This window comes from Engystomops pustulosus, chromosome 7, assembly GCF_040894005.1.
Source record: "Engystomops pustulosus chromosome 7, aEngPut4.maternal, whole genome shotgun sequence".
NCBI lineage: Eukaryota > Metazoa > Chordata > Amphibia > Anura > Leptodactylidae > Engystomops > Engystomops pustulosus.
The window spans coordinates 63,554,058-63,577,511 of NC_092417.1; the positions used below are offsets into that span (position 1 = coordinate 63,554,058).

The following is a 23,454-nucleotide window of genomic DNA, read 5'->3' on the forward strand; positions in this document are numbered from 1 at the left end:
TATGAAATCCATGCAGACAATATGCACAGATTTTGTTCTTTATTCTAATACAATAATGATAAATCTTTATACATGCATATATAAATATATATAGCGCCATCATATTGTGCAGCATTTCACCGTGCATATACAAACACAAAGGGTCATATGAAACAAGAGCAATGAGGTTCCTTCCGGCAATATATGAGAAGGAAGGGGTGTCCAATGTGTGTTGTATGTTCTTATGTTCAAGGGTTGTTACAGTGGTCCAGTATACAATGCAGAATATGTGTTGCTTCTTCCCAGATGCAACTGTTTGGGTGTGAACCCATCTGCATTCTGGGGTAGCTCCCCCCACTGTGCATAAAATGCATATCTAATGAAACATGCGAAGAGTATGCAAAAGTCTCTTCGGGTGCGTTCACACGTTGGAGTTAAAACTGCATCGCAATTAGTTTTGGGTTGGTTTTAGGTGGTACTTATTTTAACAAGTGAAAGACATCAAATCAACAGGTGAATGAAATTTGTGGTACAGCTTTCTCCTTCAAAATCTAATTCACCCATTCAGTTCATGTCTTTCACCTGTGAAATTAACAAAACTGCACCTAAAACCACCCCAAAACTAGTTGCGATGCAGTTTTAACTGCAACGTTTGAACGCACCATCAGGAGAAAAGTCTTTTATTAATAAGAAGATTATTTTGGTAAATAGACGAGGTGAAGGGCAGGCTCTGAGCGTGAATTTCGAACACATAAAATCTGTTGAGGTACGCATTTTTCTCCAGATCTTCAGCACACCGAGAGCACTGCCAAAGGAAACGGGTGCAAAGGGTGTGTGCGTGCCAAGGCTGCCTCCATTTGTATTGAAAAGTTCAGATGTTGGGGTGGTGCCACTTTATCCAGGGAACATGATTATAATGGTTAGTAGTCAGGTTAGGACAGGAGGAGGTGGAAGATGGTTGTCTGTGCTCTTGTTTCACAAGTTGTAGTTACACTGTGGAGCAGCAGGTATCATAGTGAGCACACAGTGGGAGGGGGAAGTGCTCCTTCAGAGTGTAACAATCTGTGAAGCTGCAGCACAGAGGGGCTCTGATAACACACCCATTGCCTTTCGGGCTTATTAGCAGAACTTTATAAGTTGATTTTACACAGAAGGAAGCTATGAATAACAAATATAAGAAGATTATCATATGTCCAGGCAAGGTGACTGATTTTGCTAAAAGATTTTCTTTTAAATGGAAACTCTCGGCACCTTTTTCATTAAAAAAAACTAACAAAAGTATTGATAGGTTCCCATAGAGCCTTAATGACACAAGGTCACCCTTCTTCTACCTAAAAAAAACCCACAGAAGCCGGTAAAATTAACTTTGATTCTCGCGTGGTATCCAGGCAGAGAAGCTAGCGAGTCAGTTGGGGGGTGGCCTCTACGGCCGAGTCAAGCGGCTCCTCCTGACCTCCCTCAGTAAGCCACCATCTTCCTGATCCACGTCTCCCGGCCCAATTCCTGCACCTGTGCACTCCTCTTCTCAAATCTGTCATGCGCAGTGTCCTTTGGAGTGGGTTTGCATCCTCCACCCGCTTACTGTGTTACTTAGATTATATGCTGGCAGACTGAGGGTACCGGCGGGATAGCATCTATATGGAAATGTGCATGTGTATAAATTCATATGAATATTCACTTCGTAATGTCTCTCATACAGTGCAACCATTGCGGCTTTCATTAGTCTAATGGAGCCTCAGCAAGTGATAGATTTATGGATGATGCAAACAGTAACCTGTAAGATGCTGGAAACTCTGCAAGACCAGGCACCACTAGTGGACATCTGGATTTATCACATGACTTTGTTATATGCAATGTCCTAAGCTGCTCTGTCAGATGTAAAACCGCAAACAATGATTGAAACATTCCCCATATGTATCCCAATATTAAATTACAGCTTTAAAAAGTCTATGTAATGGGCCATTCACATTTCAGTGATTTCATCATTGCCTTTTTGTGCCTTGTTTCCCCTCCTGTCTCTGCTTTTCTGTAAGAGAATATATTGCTTTGTTGCAGTCAATGTATTCTGTCTATTATCCCCAGGGCTGTCCAGGGCTTCTATTAGGAGGGCAATTTTCAGGTTAAATGAATGGTTTTCTATGCATTGCATGAATGAGCTTTTTCAACCCCTCTGTGTTTAGTATAATTGTCCATTGTGTTGGGTTCAGTAGGCATTGCTTCCACAAGTTTTATTTTGATACTCTCACACCTGGTGTTTAGGTAGTGTTTGAAAAAAATGCATGCTTTTTTTTTTTAACGTTTTCTTAAGTTTTCAATTTCAAAACTCAAATGCTTGGTTTGTTTTAATTGAGTTTTAAAATGAAGACTGAGCTGTAGAACAGTTCTAACCAATTTTACCTCAGACACTTCTGATAAATCTCTCCCAATATCCTTATTTATCTGAGGGCAGAAATATTATCTGGTTGCTAAAGCCTAGTTATCATAGAATTGTTAGGGTCTGTGTATGTAGCCTTGCTTCTAGCACATGTTGTGTTGCTATACATATGTAGGAAATTTCAAAAATGTATACACTTCTATAGGGGAATATTTTTCTGGGGAATTTACGCAAATGTGAATAAAAGCATATGACAGAATGCAAGTAACTCCCCTCCCTTCCCCAGTGGAAAGTCTGTGCAACACCCACCTGACTGTCATCCTCTGCACTTCTTTTATACAAACTGCTTATTTTTTGCAGTGGAGCCTTATCATTGTATTCTATTGGAGAGATTTGTATGCCGCCACCCCCCCCCCACCCCCCACACACACACTGTACTCTATGTGTAAAGAGGTTCCGGCCTCCTGATAAATCCGACGGGCGGCAGTTCTATGTCTGATCCTACCTGACATAGAATTGTGCTAGAACATGCTCCAGAACTGGCAAAAGTTATACCTAGTGGTCAGGTGTGTCCAGCACCGGGCTGGTCTGCGGATGGCCTCTTCCAGGCGCACATAACGTGGAGTTGGCATAAGTGGGGAAATAAGTTCCTGGCCCTCTGCAAGGAGTTGTGATTTCAAGGCTTGTACACCAATAATATATATGTCTTGTATAGTAAGTAAAAAAATGACCAGATTTCCAAATAAAATTAATTATACTTTTCCTTTTTACTTCCAGATTTGTCTCTACTGTGATGATGGATTAAATTACCAGTATATGTCACACAGAAAACTATGGCCACTCTTCCGGGAACTGTAACATTTAAGGAGTTCTGCCCCTTATACTCTATTCTCAATGCCATCCCAGCTAAAATTCAAAGGGGTTTCCGCTCCCTTGTTGTCTATCTCACAGCTATTGATGTCAATGGCGACTACATTGCTATTGGTAGCAGCATTGGGATGTTATATTTGTCCTGTCGGCACACCAATCAGATGAAGAAGTATAACTTAGAAGTAAGTGCTATGTGTCTATATAAAATGTACAAACTTTTTATATTCGAAAGTAGGAACCACAAGAGCTTACCATCTATGCAGAAGTGGCTTGAAGCTGTGAGAGCTACTTTTTAACTTTATGGCATGTTTTTAATAAATACTGGCACGGATTTCCAACATGGCCTATCCATGAATATTTATGTTTGTGGTATGCTGGAGTCATGTTGGCAGGTGTAGTTTTTACAGGATTCCAGCATAACCCAGTATTAGGGGAAGTGACAATGTGACCTTATTAATCATTGCCCCCAATAATGCTATTTAGAGAATGCTATGGAACCCCGAGCAGCACTGCATACTGTACAGATATGGTACTTGGTGATCACTTTGAAAATGCTATTGTTGTATGATATTGCATTTCTTTGAGCCGCTCTTGTCCCATCTGAATCCTCTATAATGTCTTGGCTCTTAGAGACCCCTTTGACTTACTGCATTATTAAAATAAAGCACTTAGCCTGGTTCATTAGAGCTTTCATCCAGAGCAGTTTATGAGAGGCTTAGAAGCAAGAACATTTTACTCTATTTGCTTACTAATAGAACAGTCTTGGCAGATAACAAGGCTTTTTTTCCACAACCAACGTTCTGTGGGCATGGATCCCAATGGACTTGGGAATAGACCTTTATTTAAATCTGGTACGTACTAAAGATCTTTACACCCAAAAATTTCAATGTATTTTTGAATACCCCAAATTTGTTGCTATGAAAAGAAAGGATCTCATTTTTGCTCACAAGAGTTGCACAACTACAGTAAAGATGTAAATATTCCACAGAATTTTAGAACTGTTTAGCTCACTATTTATTATTTAATAGTGGGAAATCCAGACCACGTGAGATTCCAGACCACAAAACATATTCACACTCCAAACATCATCCTTAAAATTCACTTGCATCCAAACCTGGCACCTAAAATTAATCCAGACAAGCATGTCACCATTTTAGCTGCTGGTCATGGTTTGTTGAATTAGAGCACTGTTTTGTCCAGGTTGCATTAAATCTTCATAATTTGTTTTCCCTCTTACTATAGGGGAAGACTGAATCTATATCTGCCACTAAACTTCTGAGCTGCTTTGATGATCTGGTTGCAGTGGGTACAGTTTCTGGGAGGGTGGCCATTTTCCAACTTGTGTCTCCTCTTCCTGGACGGAACAAACAGGTCTGTATTCACAACCATGGCCGAGATCCAAATTCAGATCTGGTATTGTGACCATTAAGGGCGGCATATGTATAGCCAAGGACGTATGTGATACGTCCTCACTTCAGAGGGCTGTAACTTCTGCTCTGTGGCAACTAGAAACGCACATCTATTTTCTATAAAGAAGAGAATCTTTTCTTTGGAAAGGAATCAAAAATAGTTTTTTCTAGGTGTCAGGGAACAGAGATCTTCATGTTTAAAGTGAGAATTTCAGGTGATGGCACTTTAACAGTTAATATCTCTGGGTTCCTGACGCCTACAAACACAAATTCAGATTTGTATGAAAAATTTGTTTTTAGCTGCCACAGAGCCAAAGATATAGCCCTCAGAAGTGACCCCCTCCCCTTCCAGATTCTTAGCCATCAGGCTGCAGGGAGAATTTGAATGATGCCGCACAGATTTGTGGATAGCAACCAAATATGGCATGGTTTTCGTTTTAGCATTTTTAGTAGAGTAAATTGATATTGTGTATTGTGATATATATATACATATATATATATATAATCTATCTCTATCTATCTATATCTCTCTATGTCGCACTCGCTCACCGGCCACTTTATTAGGTACACCATGCTAGTAACGGGTTGGACCCCCTTTTGCCTTCAGAACTGGCTGTCACTGGGAGTATGTGATGTCACATACTCCTGTATGTAGTCTTTTACCAACCCTTTCAATATTTTCCCCACAATGAAAGTTAAGCTTACAGGCCTGTATCTGCCTGGAGAAGTTCTAGAGGCCTTTTTAAATATTGGCGCAATATTCGCCTTGTGCCAGTCACTTGGCACCATACCAGTCATCAGGGAATCCCTGAAGATTTGAGACAGAGGTACAGCAATAATAGAACTGAGTTCTTTGAAAACTCTGGGATGTAACCCATCAAGTCCAGGAACCTTGTACACATTGGTTTTTCAATATTGTTTTTTTATATCTATTCAATTTTTATTACATTTTTTGTGTGCATACTTTGTTTTAATCTGACCCCTAACCAAATAAGTTCTGTGGAACTGACAGCGGCTGCGCCGCGCCTGCTCACAGCTGCTGTCAGCACAGAGCGCCGCTGTCAGTGCGCCACATCACAGAAAGCCGACAACTATTGCGCAATATATGCGCTGCTGCCAGCTATTCTTACAGGTTGCCGACTGACAGGGGCGTGGAGGGGGGTGTCCGCCCCCCTCATGAATACGGCCGACTGCCATGGGACCTGTACAAGGATCTGACCTCTTATTTGGTAAGAGGTCAGATCAATTAAAACAAAGTGCGCACGCAAAAATTTTAATAAAAATTGAATAAATATGAAGGGGCTGGGGAGAGGATTAGGGGGTACATATTTGGTGGGGGTATTTTTTCGGGGTGACAGGTCCTCTTTAAGTGTTTTGTAAGTACACTTCAGGTGACCTGTCAGATATATATATATATATATATTTTTTGAATGCCGTCTTTTTATTATTAATTGCCCTTTTAACTGTAGATGTAAGCCAAACGGGGTGTAATCTAGCCCGTCTATACTTGTTACCTATTGGAATAAATTTAGAAGTATAATGACCCAGGATAGATTTGAATGTCTTCAATTTAAAATTAGTATCATCACATGACCGTATTTGATCCTTGTTTATATCCTGTAGTGCAGCCCTGAATTTCTGGAAATTAGCCTTCTTAAAGTTCAATGTTTTAGATGTTTGTTTTTGCTTTTTATAGTTTATAGGAAAATAATTATTTTATGATCACTGTTTCCAAGGGTTTCCCGGACACTGGCATTTTGGAAAATCTCTGCATTGTTAGAAATCACAAGGTCCAAAAATGCATCACCTCCTGTGGGATCTTCTACAAGTTGCACCATAAAATTATCTGGCAGAAAGTTGATAATGTCTCCCCTTCAGAGGAAGAAGAGCCCTGACCCCAAATTTATATTTGGAAAGTCAGTCTCCCATTATCACTACTGTCCCCTCCTGTGCAGCCCACTCCATCTGTTTGTATAGGTCACCCTCTATTTCCTCAGAGATATTGGGGGGGAGGGGGGGGTTTATAAATTACATTAAAAAAATTTTTCTCAAAGCTCTTCTGGCTTTAAATTTCAACCCACAAAGTTTCAGCCTCCTCACACTCTGCTGAGACCACTGTCTCTTTCACAGACTTGCACCTCCCCTCCTTTTGCCATCTTTCCCAAAGAGTGTAAAACCTTAAATATTTACATCCCAATCGTGTGATGGATCGAGCCATGTCTCCGCTACACCAACAACATTTAACTGTTCCTCTAAATACCAGAGACTTGGGCATCACCCATGCCTGCGATACTACTGGCATTTGTGAACATACACTTTAATTTTTTTTTTTTTTTAGTAATTTTACTGGAATATATATCCTCACTACTGTTTGTAACTTGTGGAACTCCTTATCCACTGCCTTAGTCCCCCATACACTGCCCACCTCACCACCCACCAATATAAACTGCCCCCTCTCTGACCTGTCTACCCATTTTGTGTCTTCATTTTCCTTTTCCTCCCCCTTTTTTAAAATCCAGTCAGAGATGTAAATCTATCCAAGCAAAATGAAGGATCTGTATGTGTTTGCCAGGAATGATTGTACATTAATACATTTTTTTTTTTTTTTGCAGTTGCGGAGATTTGATGTGCTTGGCTCTCATAAGAGTAGTATCACATCACTGGCCTGGAGCCCCAATGGAATGAAATTATTCTCTGGGGATGAGAGGGGAAAGATTATCCAATCGAATTTGGATTTTGATAAGGTGAATGATGAATATTAGAATGATTCCACCACCCCACCCTTATCTATTTACACGCTCTTTTTTGTAGCACTGACTCCTGTACCTTGCCTTCATTTAGGGTACTTGTAACTCCTGCCTTATACTGGAAGAATTATCCTCTATAGTTCAGCTGGATTACAGCCACAAAGTTCTGCTGGTATCGACCACTCAGAGATGTCTGCTCTTCTACACAGAAGAAAAGTCTATCAAGCAAGTTGGAAATCAGCCTAGAAAATCGTGAGTCATTGCTTCATTAACGCCTTACCACAGCCTGAAGTATGTAAAAATGTTGTTTCTTAATGGAATAAAGGGGTGTGCTGACCGCAGACATGTAGGGATTATTTTGAAAATCTATTAACAATGTCTGAATAGTGAAAGTGAACTCCTGTGACAGATCTTAAGTGCCATATCTGCCATGCAACTATTTTAATCTTGTGTCTATCAGAAGTTGTGAAATATAAATAGCTCTTTTCACATCTTCAGTGATGGCCTTATTCTATTTTTATTTTTTTTTGTTGTCTAGAAATGGCAAATACGGAGCATGCTTTATTCCCAGCCTCTGTAAACAAAGTGACCTTACATTGTTTGCATCTCGGCCTGGACTTCGCCTCTGGAAAGCCGATGCACATGGCTCTGTTCAGTCAACTTTCATTTTTAAGGATGTTTTGGCTGGTGGACTAGAATCCTTTGAATTGTATCCCAGATTAGAGACAGCAAACCAAGCAAAATATACAATGTCTGAGAAACACCTGGGGCTGGTGACCTGTTTTCTACACGATGGATGGGTGCTGAGCTGGGATGAGTACAGCATCTATCTTTTGGACACTGTCAATCAGGTAATTAAATTTGGACCCGTAGAAGTTGAAGAGCAGATGCCCAAAGGTTCAGATTCTCCAAGCCTCGTGCATGGAAAACTACATGTAAATCCATTCAGATTCATTTTTGTGTATTTTCTTCCAGATATTTTTGCGAATTCCACAAAAGTGTGATTGTGAATCTGTATCAGAAAATTTACATGCTGCAGAAGGAAATCTACAATTATATTTTAGTAAAATTAAACTACACATACTTGCCTATAGCTTTCTTCTCCATGATCCCGAAGCTGCAATAGTTAACAGCGCCAGAGCACTGGACATTGTGTCCGGCCCTCTGTAGCTGCTTTTTATAACCTTTTTTTTTTTTTCTTTTTCCACAATGATCCCAGCATGTCAACATTTAAGAATCAAGGAGAAGACAGCTATAGTTAAGTATGTGTAGTTTAACTGTATTAAAATATAATGGTAGATTTCCTTTAAAAAATTTTTAAAGTCATTTTTATTTATAGTATTTTTCAGACTATAAGGCGCACTAAAAATCCTGAGATTTTCTCAGAAATCAAAGGTGCGCCTTATAGTCCATTGCGCCTTATATATGAACCGTACTTACAGACAACAGCTGCCTTGAACTGTGCACAGGTCTGCCACCTGCTGGTCATTCATCCTTATAGGTGCGCCTTATACTCCGGTGCGCCTTATATATGAACCTAGACGTTTTAGCAGGCATTTATTGATGGTTTGCCTTATACTCCGGTGCGCCTTATAGTCCGTAAAATACTGTAGATAATAGATTTTAAAGCTTCTGTAATCTGTTTTTACGCAACAGTTCAGTGTAAGGATCCAAAAAGAATCATATTTGGGTATGGCAAATTCATAGGAATGTTCCAATTAGTGCAACCCATTTAAAGCCTGTGCTATCACATATAAACTTTATTTTGTTATCCAGAGCAAAGAGCTCTGTCCTTTTAGTTTAAATCTTTAATTTTTCATTAGAAAAGCTCATTTATTTTTGCCCCTTTTTTTTCCCCCCTCTCAAGGCTGTGATTGGAGGTCTAGAAAGTGCCGGGGATATTGTATCTGTGTCCTGTATCAACAATGAAATATTTTTCCTGAAAGGTGACCGGGAAATTATTAGAATTTCAGATATGCCAGAAGGTGCGGTTTCTGGTAAGTGCAAAATATTCTCTTCACATTATCTTACTCCCCCTGCATTATACAAGACCACCCATTGGTTATCTATTTAATCCACTTTTGCTCTAAAGCAGTGATGGCTAACCTATGACATGCGTGTCAGTGCTGACACACTTAGCCATTTTCACTGACACGCGGCTGCCTGAGAGTTAAGTTTCATCCTACATGACTAGGTGCAGTAGCCGGGAGGCTGAGAGATTGCACTGAGCTTTCAGCACCCCCCTCCTCCTCCTCCCCGGGCCGACCTCTCCCCATGTGCAGGAGAGGTGACCCGGCCATACACCCAGGAGGCTCCTCTGCAGCTCCTGATAGTTGTGGTGGGGGGAGGATGGCAGCAAGTCAGACGTCACATCGCTGCTGGCTTGTGTGATGTCCCAGCAGCTGCCACCTCTACACTGACCATCTCCACAGCAGGGGCAAGGAAGGACAACCACTCTCATCATATCGTAAGTAAGGTCAGTGCACTGTATGATAGAAGACAGTCATCAGGGCTTGTGTGTCAGTTTTGTGACTTACAAGCCCTGAAATAATTGCAACGCCTTGCAAATCGCCAGATATTGCGATTATTTTGCTCCTCACACTTTCTCCATGCCAAGATGGCATAAGGGAGATGCAGACAGCGGCGCCTGCGCCCTCGAATTTTGACACACCAAGCTCAAAAGGTTGCCCATCACTGCTCTAAAGTCACTCTCCTTTTCCATATATACAGTAGAAGTTCCTCAAGTGTTAACAAGGAATAAAGGTTCCATTTGGCTTTGGCTGTGACTGTGAAAAGGAAATAGCTCTTGTTCACTTCTACTAGGAAATTTCTAGTTGTTAAAATATTAATGCTTTCCCTTCTATGAATGTCAATTAAGGCTGACACTGGGAAACTGGGTCCAGGGAGTAAAAGTTCTCCCTACAGAGAGTCTGGGTAAGAGAAGATGCTTTGAAGCTTTTGGCCACACCTAAAATTTGCTACCGCTGAATTCAATTATGTATACAGTTAATGTGGCAAATTAATAAAGGTTTGGTATTAAAAAAAAGCTAATTTTTCCCCATCACCACGACGGCACCAACCAGAGAGAGGGATCCGCCCCCAGGGACAGGAAACCTGAGCATAAAAAACACGCCCTTCCTATCCTGCCTCAGTGGTTTCCTGTCCCTGGCGGGAACCTGAGTGTGTAGAGAACTATTACCTAGTACCTGTCAGACAACAGGTACTAGGGTTTTGAACCCAGCCAGTGAGCTGGAGATCGTCCAGATCTGGAGTGATCCAAAGCCTAGCCCCAGAAACAGCATGATGTGGGGACTAGAGTGCGCCTGTTCGGGGTTCCTGCTGCACGCTGCTGACCCCAGAGTGGGAGCCCAGCCGTGTCCGACATCTTTAGAAGCAGGATTCGGAGTTTACATGGTGTGACAACTCTCCATACACACCTCACATGGTGAATGGCGCTAACAGGATGGGACTTCTGGCGTCCCGTACAGAACACGCCTCCAGTTGGATTGGTTTGTGTCTGTTGGATTATCCATTTGAGGGGCTAACGGAACCTGACAAGGAGCTCACCGTATCCCCACAGACCCGGCAGAACCTCTGTACCTATATGAGAGTTCTGGGTGGTAAGTCTACTTTTCTTCTATTACACTCATGATATGTAGTGTGTAATATGAATTCTGGTTAACCTATGGAAAGGCTACCAGCCATTCTAAACTAAACGTGCTTGCTTTTGTGAGGGGGCTGCATCTATGCAGCTTTAAAATCTGCAAGTCCCAGAATGGGAAGATGGTCTGTAATCCTGGTTAGTAGCTCAGGTCACAGCTTTTGATTAATTACTCTTGCAGGATGAGTTAATTATCTAACGACTTGCAGGTTAGCCTCTCCTCCCAGGTGGAGAGATGTGCAGGACTGAGACCCCTCACAGAGCACATGGTTATTTTTCAGTTATCTTGGAAGGTCTGATGAACCACATGCTGCTTTTATAAAGCATGGCCTGGACTAAAAGTGAGTTCCCATCAACATTGATCATTTGGAAACTCAAGATTACAAGATGTAGTAAAACATTTATTATATGGGCTATGCCTGCAAAACTTGTTAGGTTTTAAACAACTCAGTGTTGGCATATTGCAGTTTGTTAACAGATGTGCAGTTTCCTAACCTAATTCAAACTGCTCTCTCCAACCTTGTACATCTACATACAATAGGATATAAAAGGTTTATTCATATAACACATTGTGGTTGCGGGACCATTAACACATTAACATTTGACTATGTATTCGCTGAGAAAGTGGACTTTGAGTGTCCGTACACTGAAAGATCAGCAATTGTATCACATGAGGTATAGAGTATATTGTTAATTATGCCTCAATCCTTGCTGGAAATAGTTTCACAGATGCAGGGTAATGTGAATTATGATATATCCCTTGCTGTGAATAGTTCCACAGATACAGAGTAATGTGAATGATGCTATGTTCCTTGCTGTTAAGTGGTTCCACAAATACCCAAGGTAATGTGAATAATTGCATAATCCTTGCTGTGAATAGTTTCCACAGATACACAAAATAATGTGAATGATCCAGGCTGTGAGCGGTGGTTCCACAAATACCCAAGGTAATGTGAACTATTACATAATCCAGGCTGTGGATAGTTTCCACAGATACACAAAGTAATGTGAATGATCCCGGCTGTGAGCAGTGGTTCCACAAATACCCAAGGTAATGTGAATAATTGCATAATCCTTGCTGTGAATAGTTTCCACAGATACACAAAGTAATGTGAATGATCCAGGCTGTGAGCGGTGGTTCCACAAATACCCAAGGCAATGTGAATAATTACATAATCCTTGCGGTGAATAGTTCCACAGATACAGAGTAATGTGAATGATGCTATACTCCTTGCTGAGAGCAGTGGTTCCACAAATACCCAAGGCAATGTGAATAATTACATAATCCTTGCTGTGAATAGTTTCCACAGATACACAAAGTAATGTGAATGATCCAGGCTGTGAGCGGTGGTTCCACAAATACCCAAGGTAATGTGAACTATTACATAATCCAGGCTGTGAACAGTTTTCCACAGATACACAAGGTAATGTGAATGATAACATAAAAATGTCTGTGGGGGGTGGCTCCACAAGTACCCACAAGATAATGGGAAGTATGCCAAAAAACCTTGATAGAAGAAGTAGTTTCACAGGTAAGCGAGTAATGTGAACGATGCCAGAGTCCTTGCTGGAAGCAGCTGGTCCCCAGGTAAGCAGGTAATGTGAATGGTTCCGGAATCCTTGCTCCGAGCGGTTGCTCTACAGGGGAGCAAGAGATGATGAATTGGGGTAGGATATGCTCCTTGCATTGTGTTTTGCTGGTACAGCAGACTCCCAATATCCATGTGTACCCAGACTTGGGGAGTTTTTCCCAAGGGGATATGATTCCCCTGATGGTTGTCTGCTTATTAGTATAAGCCCAACAGTCTGCTTCCTTTCAAGGTCACAAAAATAGAGCAAGTCAGTGTCTCTTTTCATGTCCTGCAGATTTAAATATATTTTGCAGATTCTAAACTAGTGGAGCCTGACAGGCTGTCAGCGCATCCTCTCAGACCTGGAAAAACATTCGAAAGTCCAGTAGCACCAAAACAATAACAAAAAGCTTTGTTGGTGAAAACCTCAGTACTGGTCTTGACACACCAGGCAGATATACTAGACTGCATTCCAAACTCAAAAAAAAAAAAAAAAATAAAAAAATATTTTTTTGAAATGGATGGGTGCTTTATTTACCCAAGTGTAACTTTTCAGACCCTGTTCTGGATTCTTTTTTTCAAGCAATGTGATAAATCCAACATTCCACATATATGAACAACTTCAATTAAGCATGTGATCATACCAGGTGCATTTTACAACCAAATTGTACAAATCCGCCATTAATAACTTGTAGTGAACAACATTCATCTGTTTCAAATATATTCATGTGAAATAACAATCATTTACTTTTATGACTTAGAACTCCAAGGGAGATAAAAAAATTGTTACTATGATATTACTATGTGTGCAGGTGCACAAGTCCTTATGATGTCAGGGAGCCATTCACCTGTCACAAGGGTGGCAAACCTATGGCATAGGTGCCAGAGGCAGCCTTTTCTGTGGGCACCCAGACCATCACCACAGAATAATAGTTCACATGACAGATCTCAGAGTCAGCCTGCAGAATCTTCTTACAATGATAGATGAATTTGCCCTCTTCCTTTCAACCGGGTTGGTGTCCTTGGGAGGCTGAAGGAATGAAATTTGTCAATTAACAAAGAGAAATACATTACTGCTTAGGTTGCTGCGCTGGAGTTTTGCAATAGATAAGTCGCTTTTGGTTGAGGTTTGGGCACTGAGGCTATAAAGGGTTCGCCATCACTGACCTATCATATACCCACATAATACTAAACCACCTCTTTCCTTCAACCCAAGCCGCGTCAATTTTTGCCACACGCGCAGATCCTGAATAGTCATCTGGAACAATGGAAGCGATGGCCCTGATGTTTCCATTCATGTCCAGTCATACCTCTGTGTTGCATATAGGGAGGTTATCTTCCATTGGGGCAAAGCTGTCCCTTCTTATAGCAAGGTTTAAAATGGATATAGTATAAACCAGTTTTTATCTACTGTTTACCAGGTCTTAGTTTAGTTTTTAAGACCTCTACAACTTGTTTTTCTGCAAGTAAGGTACAGGCTGTAATTTTCACTAGACAGTCTAGGGGTCAGTCCTCTGGAATCTAAACAAGCTGCTGTCAGGATTCTAAGAGGTTCTTATAGTTATTATATGTACTGTCTTCTTAAGGTGTAGGAACCTAGGTAGAAGGTACAGTTTTTCAGAGAATCTGGAGTCGGTCGAAAAGTCATTCTCAAAGTTCTGAAGATTATAACAATCGGGGAACAAACAAGGAGTAAATTGTCAGAGGATCATACAGTGTAAAGGAATATGCTCTGTAACACATTCCTTAGGAACATCCTAAATAAATAGAGGACTGGCAGAGCTTTTGTCCGTCATGCAAATCTCAGATTGATTTGGAACATTCTAATATTCTCTAGTATCATTTTTTTCTCTTAAAAAAAAAAAAAAAAAAACCCTTCAGTTTTTTCTGGTTAGTAAGTTGACATGAAATCCAGAGGCAATTGGGTCATAAAGTCTCCACATTAGGTCCCACAGTAGGATGTCCCTACTCGCAAAGGTTGACCTAATCTTGTGGCTTCGGTAGTATTTTCGATCTGACCTCCACTATCTATTATTGGTCATACAGAATATTCTTATGTCCCTTGGCACCAATTCAAAATCTGAAGGGGAAGAAGGTTTTCATAACCTAGAGGCCAGGGGTTCGGGTTATAATATATCCTAAGAGTATGTGTATTGCGTAAAGGCAAATAATCAGTTTACTCGGTGGTCTAGACCTCTATAAAGAGTAGAATTTGACCTATGTAGTCTCAAAAAATTATCAGTGCCCTTTCTACCCGAGCACTTGCCACATCTTGGGTATAATTTAGACATGCATCCTGGGACCGGATCTGTCAGGCAGCATGCGGGTTTACCCCCCACACTTTCTTTAAACACTATCGGTTAAATGTGGTGGGTACTCTTGAACTCTTTACCAGAGAAAATCGCTCTCCTCTGTTATCCCTCCCTAAATATTTCTCTCTGAAAATCTCTCTGGTTGGTGCCGTCGTGGTGATGGGGAAAACAGTAGTTACTTACCGGTAATGATGTTTCCTCGAACCACGACGGCACCAGGTATATTCCCACCCGGGTGTTTTTTCCTACCTTTTTTATTTGTGGTAGTCCATGGGTAGAGTTAATATAATTAAATATAAATAATAATAATTTTGGGCATCAGAATTATGCTTACATGGAAATGTTTTTTCTGATGTACTAATAAGGTTCTTCCAAGTCTCTGTAACCACTGAGGCAGGATAGGAAGGGCGTGTTTTTTATGCTCAGGTTTCCTGTCCCTGGGGGCGGATCCCTCTCTCTGGTTGGTGCCGTCGTGGTTCGAGGAAACATCATTACCGGTAAGTAACTACTGTTTTTTTCAAATAAGATATCTTTTATTATATTTAGAGGGGGCTATTGTATTTTTTCTCCCGTGTGCACAACAACCTTTGCTATGAGGTCATGTGTTCTCACCTTGACCCGAAGTAAAAATGTTTTATGATCTAAAGCTCAGCGATGATGGTATTTATTCTAGAGGATAGTGGAGTCTAAATGATAAATGGGGTTTCATTTTTACACATGAGGTGCTATTGAGTGAAAAAAACAAAAAAATAGCAAAAAAGTAGCAAAGTCACTTGCATTACTGGGGTAACCCGGGAGATTCATCAGTTTCTACGCCAGAATTGTTGCATAATTTGCACCTGAAATGGCTTATACCACATGTATGAAGGGTTTGACAACAATTTTGGGCAGCTTGAAAGGGGGTGTAGTCTGTGTGTCAGAATATTCAGTCCGTATGCCGGAAAAATTCAGTAGGAAACTAGATCAACTTATAGCTGGGCAAAAGTAGACTCAACAGTCATAAACTACTCCAGATAAATCATCCAGCATCAATTGTCTTACTCTAGTCTAACTCTGCACACATTTATTCCAGTACACTTTGCTAAATCTCTCCCAATTAATCTAAATTTTTAACTTGAAAAGTTGTCTTCCATATCTGGATTAATAAAACATATCTAGAGTAGCTTGATTGAAGTAAAAAGTGTAATGGGTTGGCAAGCTTTGCTTCCACCCCCTTTCCCATTTAATTTCCTCCTGTAAATTTGTTTGAAGTTGCTTGCTAGATTGTTTGTTTATTTCTGTAACAGCTGTGCTCCATAGCCCTTTTCGGATCCCGGCAAAGCATGCTTCACTAGAACACAAGCTACAAAATGGCTCTTTATCCAAAAGTAAAGAAAACCAGACTCCTGCTGTCCAGACACTGAAGACGGAACGGATCCAAATATGTCCTCTAGAGCTGGAGGAAGGGGAAGAAGAGCAAGAACTGGAACCAAAAATCCAAAGTGGTTCTATCCCTGTTGAATTTTCAAACCGGGGCCGCCTCTACACGGACAGTGGTTGTAGTGTGAATGATGCTGATCAGGACTCTTCTGAACAACGCTCCTCCACACAGAGATTTAGCATGATCAGCAATGAGGACTTTGATCAGGAATTGGTGGTGAAATCCATTAAGGTGAAGAAGAAGAAAAAGAAGCGTCAAGGTAAACACATCTGTATTGGGTGTAAGCTGGCCAGTTACTTTTGTGGGAAAACTGTGTACATATCTGCATTAGAGGCTCCATTAGGTACGTGGTCCGTCGGCTACAATATTAAATCCTATAAACGGGCCATATGTTTATGGTCACCATATCTATCCAAGTGTTTTACACTGGATTATAAATCTTACATGACATAATTAACTTTACTCTTATTTGTTGGCTTTAACGGAAAAAAAATTGTACACTATTTGCATAATGCCACCTTATCTGTATGTTCTTGTCCCCTTTTGTTGTACTGTCTAACTCCATACCTCCAAATGTTGGCTCTCAAACACCTTAGTCCTGTCCTGACCCCACACACTGGAGTGTCCCCAATACTGGCATTCACACTATATAATGTCCTGTGATATCCCACTCTGTACAGTTACCCATCATATTATAATTCCTCCCTTACTTAAAGCAAACCTGATATCAGGAATGTCATTTTTAGCTGGTGACAGGTTCCAGTAGCCTATGTTATGCTGATTTTAAAAATGCATATGTCAGCATTCTGAATTCTGCCACTACTTTTATGAAACTTTATTTTACATTATCTGGTTCCCTGCCAGCAGTGTGTGGTGAGTCCTGGGGGGTGAGGGGCAGCTGCAGCAGCCTGTGCCTGTGTCTTTATCAGGTAATGTGAAATAAAATTTTTTACAAAGTTCAGAAATGATTCACAATGCTGACAAAGGCATTTTGTAAAATCTGCATACAATAGGCTATTGGAACCTGTCGCAAGCTAAAAATAACATTCCTGGTTACAGGTTCGCATTTAGCAAGTGGCAGGTGCCCATAATGCCCTAGTAACCGACACCCTTCTTTTAGCTTATAATTGTTCCCCTCAGTTTCCCATATATTCAACTTTATAACTATTCCTGTTATCCAAGGATGTCTATAGTGGATCAAGGTGGGTGTGGCCTCCTCAGGCTGAATCCAACAGCTCCTCCCCTTACTTTACTGCTGCATGAGTCCATAAACAATATTCATTCAGACATATATTGTAATGGTATTGAGAAATGACTATCTGCAATGTATCATGTATACCAATGTCAGCATATTGCCCATATCAACCTATAGTTTTGCCCTATAGTACAGCATCATACCATGGTTCTACATTGCTGGGTTAGACATTGCAGAGAATGTAACAGATGGACATAATCCTGGCATTGGTATACATGATACATTGCAGATAGTCATTTCTCAATACCATTACAATATATGTCTGAATGAATATTGTTTATGGACTCTATACTTGGCGTGCTTTATCTTTTATGTCTCTCCTGAGATGCTATTTTATGTCACGATTTTATTATATTTTGCATTCAATAAAAATTACCGTATATACTTGTGTATAAGCCGAGATTTTCAGCACAAAAAATGTGCTGAAAAACCTCGCCTCGGCTTATACACGAGTCAGTGATAAAAATAAATACATTAATACTCACACTCCAGTGTCCCCGATGTTCCTCGCGGCTCCCGGCGGCTCCCGATTCCTGTCGCGGCTTCTTCACTCTTCACTGGCCGGGAGATCGCGCTGGCCGTCGCACACTGTGATGCGACGCTGTCGCCGCAGATGACGTCATCAGCGGCGACAGCGCGGCATCACAGTGTGCGACGGCCAGCGCGATCTCCCGGCCAGAGAAGAGTGAAGAAGCCGCCGGGAGCCGCGTTGGGGATCGGGAGCCGCGACGAACATCGGGACAACGGAGGGTGAGTATTACGTTTATTTCTTTATCTGTATAGGGGCTGCTGTATACTACTGGGGGCTGTGCTGTATACTGCTGGGGGCTGTGCTGTATACTGCTGGGGGCAGTGCTGTATACTACTGGGGGCAGTGCTGTATACTACTGGGGGCAGTGCTGTATACTACTGGGGGCAGTGCTGTATACTACTGGGGGCAGTGCTGTATACTACTGGGGGCAGTGCTGTATACTACTGGGGGCAGTGCTGTATACTACTGGGGGCAGTGCTGTATACTACTGGGGGCAGTGCTGTATACTACTGGGGGCAGTGCTGTATACTACTGGGGGCAGTGCTGTATACTACTGGGGGCAGTGCTGTATACTGCTGGGAGCTGTGTTGTATACTGCTGGGGGCTGTGTTGTATACTGCTGGGGGCTGTGTTGTATACTGCTGGGGGCTGTGTTGTATACTGCTGGGGGCTGTGTTGTATACTGCTGGGGGCTGTGTTGTATACTGCTGGGGGCTGTGTTGTATACTGCTGGGGGCTGTGTTGTATACTGCTGGGGGCTGTGTTGTATACTGCTGGGGGCTGTGTTGTATACTGCTGGGGGCTGTGTTGTATACTGCTGGGGGCTGTGTTGTATACTGCTGGGGGCTGTGTTGTATACTGCTGGGGGCTGTGTTGTATACTGCTGGGGGCTGTGTTGTATACTGCTGGGGGCTGTGTTGTATACTGCTGGGGGCTGTGTTGTATACTGCTGGGGGCTGTGTTGTATACTGCTGGGGGCTGTGTTGTATACTGCTGGGGGCTGTGTTGTATACTGCTGGGGGCTGTGTTGTATACTGCTGGGGGCTGTGTTGTATACTGCTGGGGGCTGTGCTGTATACTACTGGGGGCTGGCTGTATACTACACCCTCGGCTTATACTCAAGTCAATAGGTTTTCCCAGTTTTCGGTGGTAAAATTAGGGGTCTCGGCTTGTACTCGGGTCGGCTTATACTCGAGTATATACGGTACTAATTTTTACATTTACTTTTGGTATGTCGTATCCTCTTTAGTTATTAGTTTAAAGTATGCATGCATAGTTACGAGGGTAGCCGTAGCGTTCTTTGCGTAATTTAGTTCATCACACTAATGCAATCTTGTAAGATTGGCTTACTCTTATATGTCACACCAATTTGAGTTTTTAAATAAATGATAAACTTTGCTATCTCTGCTTCCCAAAATATCGGATAGAGTAAATTCTATAAAAATTGGTCTGTAATAATTCATTTTAATAATCCCCACACTAGCGCTCAACATGCTGGATTTACTAAGAGGTTCCAGCCTATTAGTAATTCTCACGCAGCACTCGTGTGCCAAAATGAATTCTTTGCCATTCTGCCAGTGCGCCTTTTCCATGCCTTGTATATCAGAAAACTGGCACTGTCGTGATGAAAAACTTTATTTATTTATTTGGAAAGATTTCAATTGGTTTGTTCACTTTCAGCAAATAATTGGTTTTGTTGTACAATTTTCCAATATACTTTCTGTATCACTTCCTCACTGCTCTTCAGGTCTGTGCTTGCTGTCAGTCTATAGGAAGCTTCATTGTTTACTTTCTGTGGATATAAACCCGTCCCTGGTCATGTGATGTCACACAGTTGCACGGCTTATTATAGTAATCAGAGCTGTGTGAACAAACTGAGTAACATTGCAAGACCATGCACTTTTTTTTTTTTTTTTATCCAGAAATCTAATAACTGATGATTTTAAAAACACTAGAAGTCATCCTGGAGTACATGGTATTCAAACAGTATGATTTATAATTTAGATGTTCACAAATATTTATGCCCCCTAGATGATTTATTTATCCAGCCCTGGATGATTCCACTCAGGACGGAGGCTTTCTTAGCTGGAACATGTGTGCTGTCATCCCAGAGTTTGGTGTCTAACCTAATGATAAGATTCTGGCTACATTCATATGAATTTTCACTCATGTACAGGCAGTCCCCGGGTTGCATACAAGATGGGGTCTCTAGGTTTGTTCATAAGTTGAATTTGTATGTAAGTCGGAACTGTATACTTTATCATTGTAATCCCAGACAGAACTCTTTTGGTCTCTGTGACAACTGGATTTTAAAAATGTTGGGTTGTCATAAGAATCAATATTAACAATAAAGCTTCATTACAGACACATTTGATAACTGTTACAGCTTATCAATGTAGCCTAGGACTAAAGCACAATAAATTACCGATATCCAGAGGTCCGTTTTGTAACTACGGGTCGTATGTAAGTCGAGTGTTGTAGAAGGCTTTCAGATTTGGATTATCTTTCTGTATCAGCTGCCTCAACTACATCTGTTTTTTGCCTGTATTTCCAATGAGAATGGCAAATAGGGTTTAAGAAAGTGTTTTTTTATTTCTGTTTTTCTTCTGTTTTCTTTTTTACACTGCAGAAAACTATTCAAGGAGTCGTATCAGCTCTCTTGAAAGCACACCAAGTGTGGACAGCCCTTTCTCTTTAACCTCTTATTTTTCCTCCACCATGATGGGCAGTATAGACCATTTAAGCTCCCAGGAGAGTATAGTTGGAAAGTTTCAAGGTGATGAAAACACTTCCGGGGTCTTCAGTTCAATCCCAACTTCTGAATCTCCAGCTCCTGATGTGGAGAGTGAGAGCAATTCATATCATGGAGAAGAAGACAAGGAATCTGATGGAAGCGTGAAGAATAGTGGGGATGCCGCCTCTGAAACCGCCTCAGTCTCTTCATCTGATGCCCAAACAGTGACTATACATCCCAGTGCTGAGGCACAGCCAGCAGAGGAGGACCACACTGTTGGCACTGAATTATGTCCTATAGACGAAATGCAGGGTGCTAATGGCTATAGACTACAAAGTGTGGAGTTAGGGGCTTCATCACCCTTTAACCCTGAGGACTCGGCAGATACTAAATCCTTGGAGAGCAACAAAAAGGATGTGTATGAAGAACAGCCAGATGTGTCAAATGTCCAGTTCCACGTACCCTCAAGTTCTATTGGGGAGAATTTTAGACTTAATACCTATTCTTTACCTAAGGAATCTATAGAAAACCTAAGAAATACTAGATCTGAGCACGAACATTCATTGGCATCCAGTGATGATGAGGATATCTATGGTCACAGGATACCTCGCTCTACCTCTGATGCCAGTGTGGCCGAAATGGCTGTATCCCAGGAACGTTCCATGCAAGAAGAAAGCACTTTGCTGAAATCTGAGCAGGTATGACCACAAAAGTTGGTTATCTCCCTTCTTTTTTTTTTTTTTCTTTTTTTTTTTTTTTTTGTTATGCAATTTTATGTGTGGTATGGATGATGCTTTTTGGCATCTGGGTCTCCAGGCCAATTTCTTTGCAGTTTTTGTTATTCTTCTTTACCTCCTTCATAACTGCCCCCTTCCTACATGCACATGCCCAGTGCACATATGGTGTATACACACCAAGACAGTGTCTTTCTTTAAACGGTCATATCTCCTTAACTGTGGCACCTAAAAAAACTATTCTGGAGAGTGGAAACAATATCAGGATTGTGTTTCTTGGTGACATAGAACCGAAGATATACACTGTTCAAGGTGCAGTAAAAAATGTAATTTTATTTATTTTTTTTCTTCAGTACCTGACTATCTTTAACAGTGGATATCTATGGTGTTTCTAGGTGCCAGGGCTCAGGAGATATGACTATTTGAAGTGAGCCCCTTCCAGTCTGTCAGTTGAATGCAGAAGGTACTGCAAAAGACTCAGCAAAACTACATGCGCCCTCTGCCTCTGAACCTGGAAAATTGTGATAGATTTACAGATTTCATATTTATATCATATTTGGGTAAAGATTTATACTGCTTATTAAAACGTGCAAAGGGAAAAATTTCTCAGGATCCGCAAACTGGAGAAAGAACAGCAGGGAGTCGGAGCTTCCATTCTGCCTCCAGCTGACAGACTGGTACACTTCAAATGCCTATATTTTTTAAACTGCGGTACCTTAATACACTACAAGGAAACCAGAGAGAATCTCCCCTTGCATCCGATTCTGATTTATAAGTATTCTGTTTTTAGGTGATAAAGAACCTGAGATATTTGATCTTAAATTTCCAGAATTTTGGGAATAGGCAGCTGTATCTCTCCCCCCCCCCCCCCCCCCGCCTTTTCCTGATGCAATAATCTGTTTCTGATGCCACCAGAACTGTGATTCTGTCACAGTTAAGAAGATCTAGCCATTTGAAATGGACTGCTGTCATGACATCTATGCATGTGCTTAACAGGGTGTGTGTGTAATTTGGAGGTTTCAATACAGAATTGTGCTAAAGTAGATATTCTTCTCATGCCTGCCATTCCAGCAGCGACGCCTAATAGTTTTGGCTGTGGTTTGTGATGTGCCATTATGAGGCAGGTCATTGCTGCACCAAGCCCCTGTCTTTAGGATTTAGCAGAGCACTGTACTTGACAGGACCATTGACTCATATTTATTATTATTATCTCTGGCCCTTTTTTTTAGCTTGCAGAGAGTTGGATGGTCTATTCCGGACCTGCCAGTGGAATTCTAAGCCTAGTTGTGTCTGACAAGTATGTCTGGTGTCTGGACTATAAGGGGTCACTGTACTGCAGTTCTCTTCCAGGAGCCGGTTTGCGATGGCAGAGGTTTGAAGACTCTGTCCAGCAGGTGGCAGTATCTCCCTCAGGTTTGTCAATATCTGATGGATCTTCTATATCATTCTTGTGTCTGCTTTATGGTATTACTTTTGCGACCACAAAAAGGAATATGACCATAAACCTCATTGTTTTTCACTTATGTCTGTCCACGTTGGATAAATGGCAATTTTCTCAAACTTGTCAACTATTATATTTACAGTCATTACTGTGTACACATTCCCCTCGTTGAACACCACTCTCATGTCGGTGGTTGGAGTGGTGGGCAAAAGATAACCGCACACCCCCTCCAGCCACTGATATGTGGTGTTCATGCAGGTGATGTACATATAGTAATGTGTGCATGGCTCCCTTGATCTGCTGGAAGTATGCATGACTGGGACATCACAGGTAAATTGGGGAATCCCAAATCCTGCTGCCAATGGGTCACGTGACCTGTGGCTGCTATGAATTAAACAAACTTTACTAGGTAAGC

At 41.4% G+C, this 23,454-nt stretch overlaps 1 protein-coding gene across 2 annotated transcripts in view; it reads left to right on the plus strand.

The window, feature by feature from the left end:
- TECPR2 (tectonin beta-propeller repeat containing 2) overlaps positions 1–23,454 on the plus strand; it is a 39,565-nt gene that overhangs the window by 871 nt on the left and 15,240 nt on the right. Inside the window, exons 2-10 of one of the 2 annotated variants that reach the window (XM_072116211.1) lie at positions 3,131–3,405; positions 4,466–4,594; positions 7,245–7,376; positions 7,474–7,631; positions 7,918–8,230; positions 9,247–9,376; positions 16,210–16,602; positions 20,760–21,562; positions 22,828–23,011. In XM_072116211.1, the coding sequence (XP_071972312.1) occupies positions 3,187–3,405; positions 4,466–4,594; positions 7,245–7,376; positions 7,474–7,631; positions 7,918–8,230; positions 9,247–9,376; positions 16,210–16,602; positions 20,760–21,562; positions 22,828–23,011 (2,461 nt within the window). In that variant the 5' untranslated portion in view covers positions 3,131–3,186. The remainder of the gene's footprint in view (positions 1–3,130; positions 3,406–4,465; positions 4,595–7,244; positions 7,377–7,473; positions 7,632–7,917; positions 8,231–9,246; positions 9,377–16,209; positions 16,603–20,759; positions 21,563–22,827; positions 23,012–23,454) is intronic. The other variant, XM_072116212.1, reaches the window with a different exon arrangement.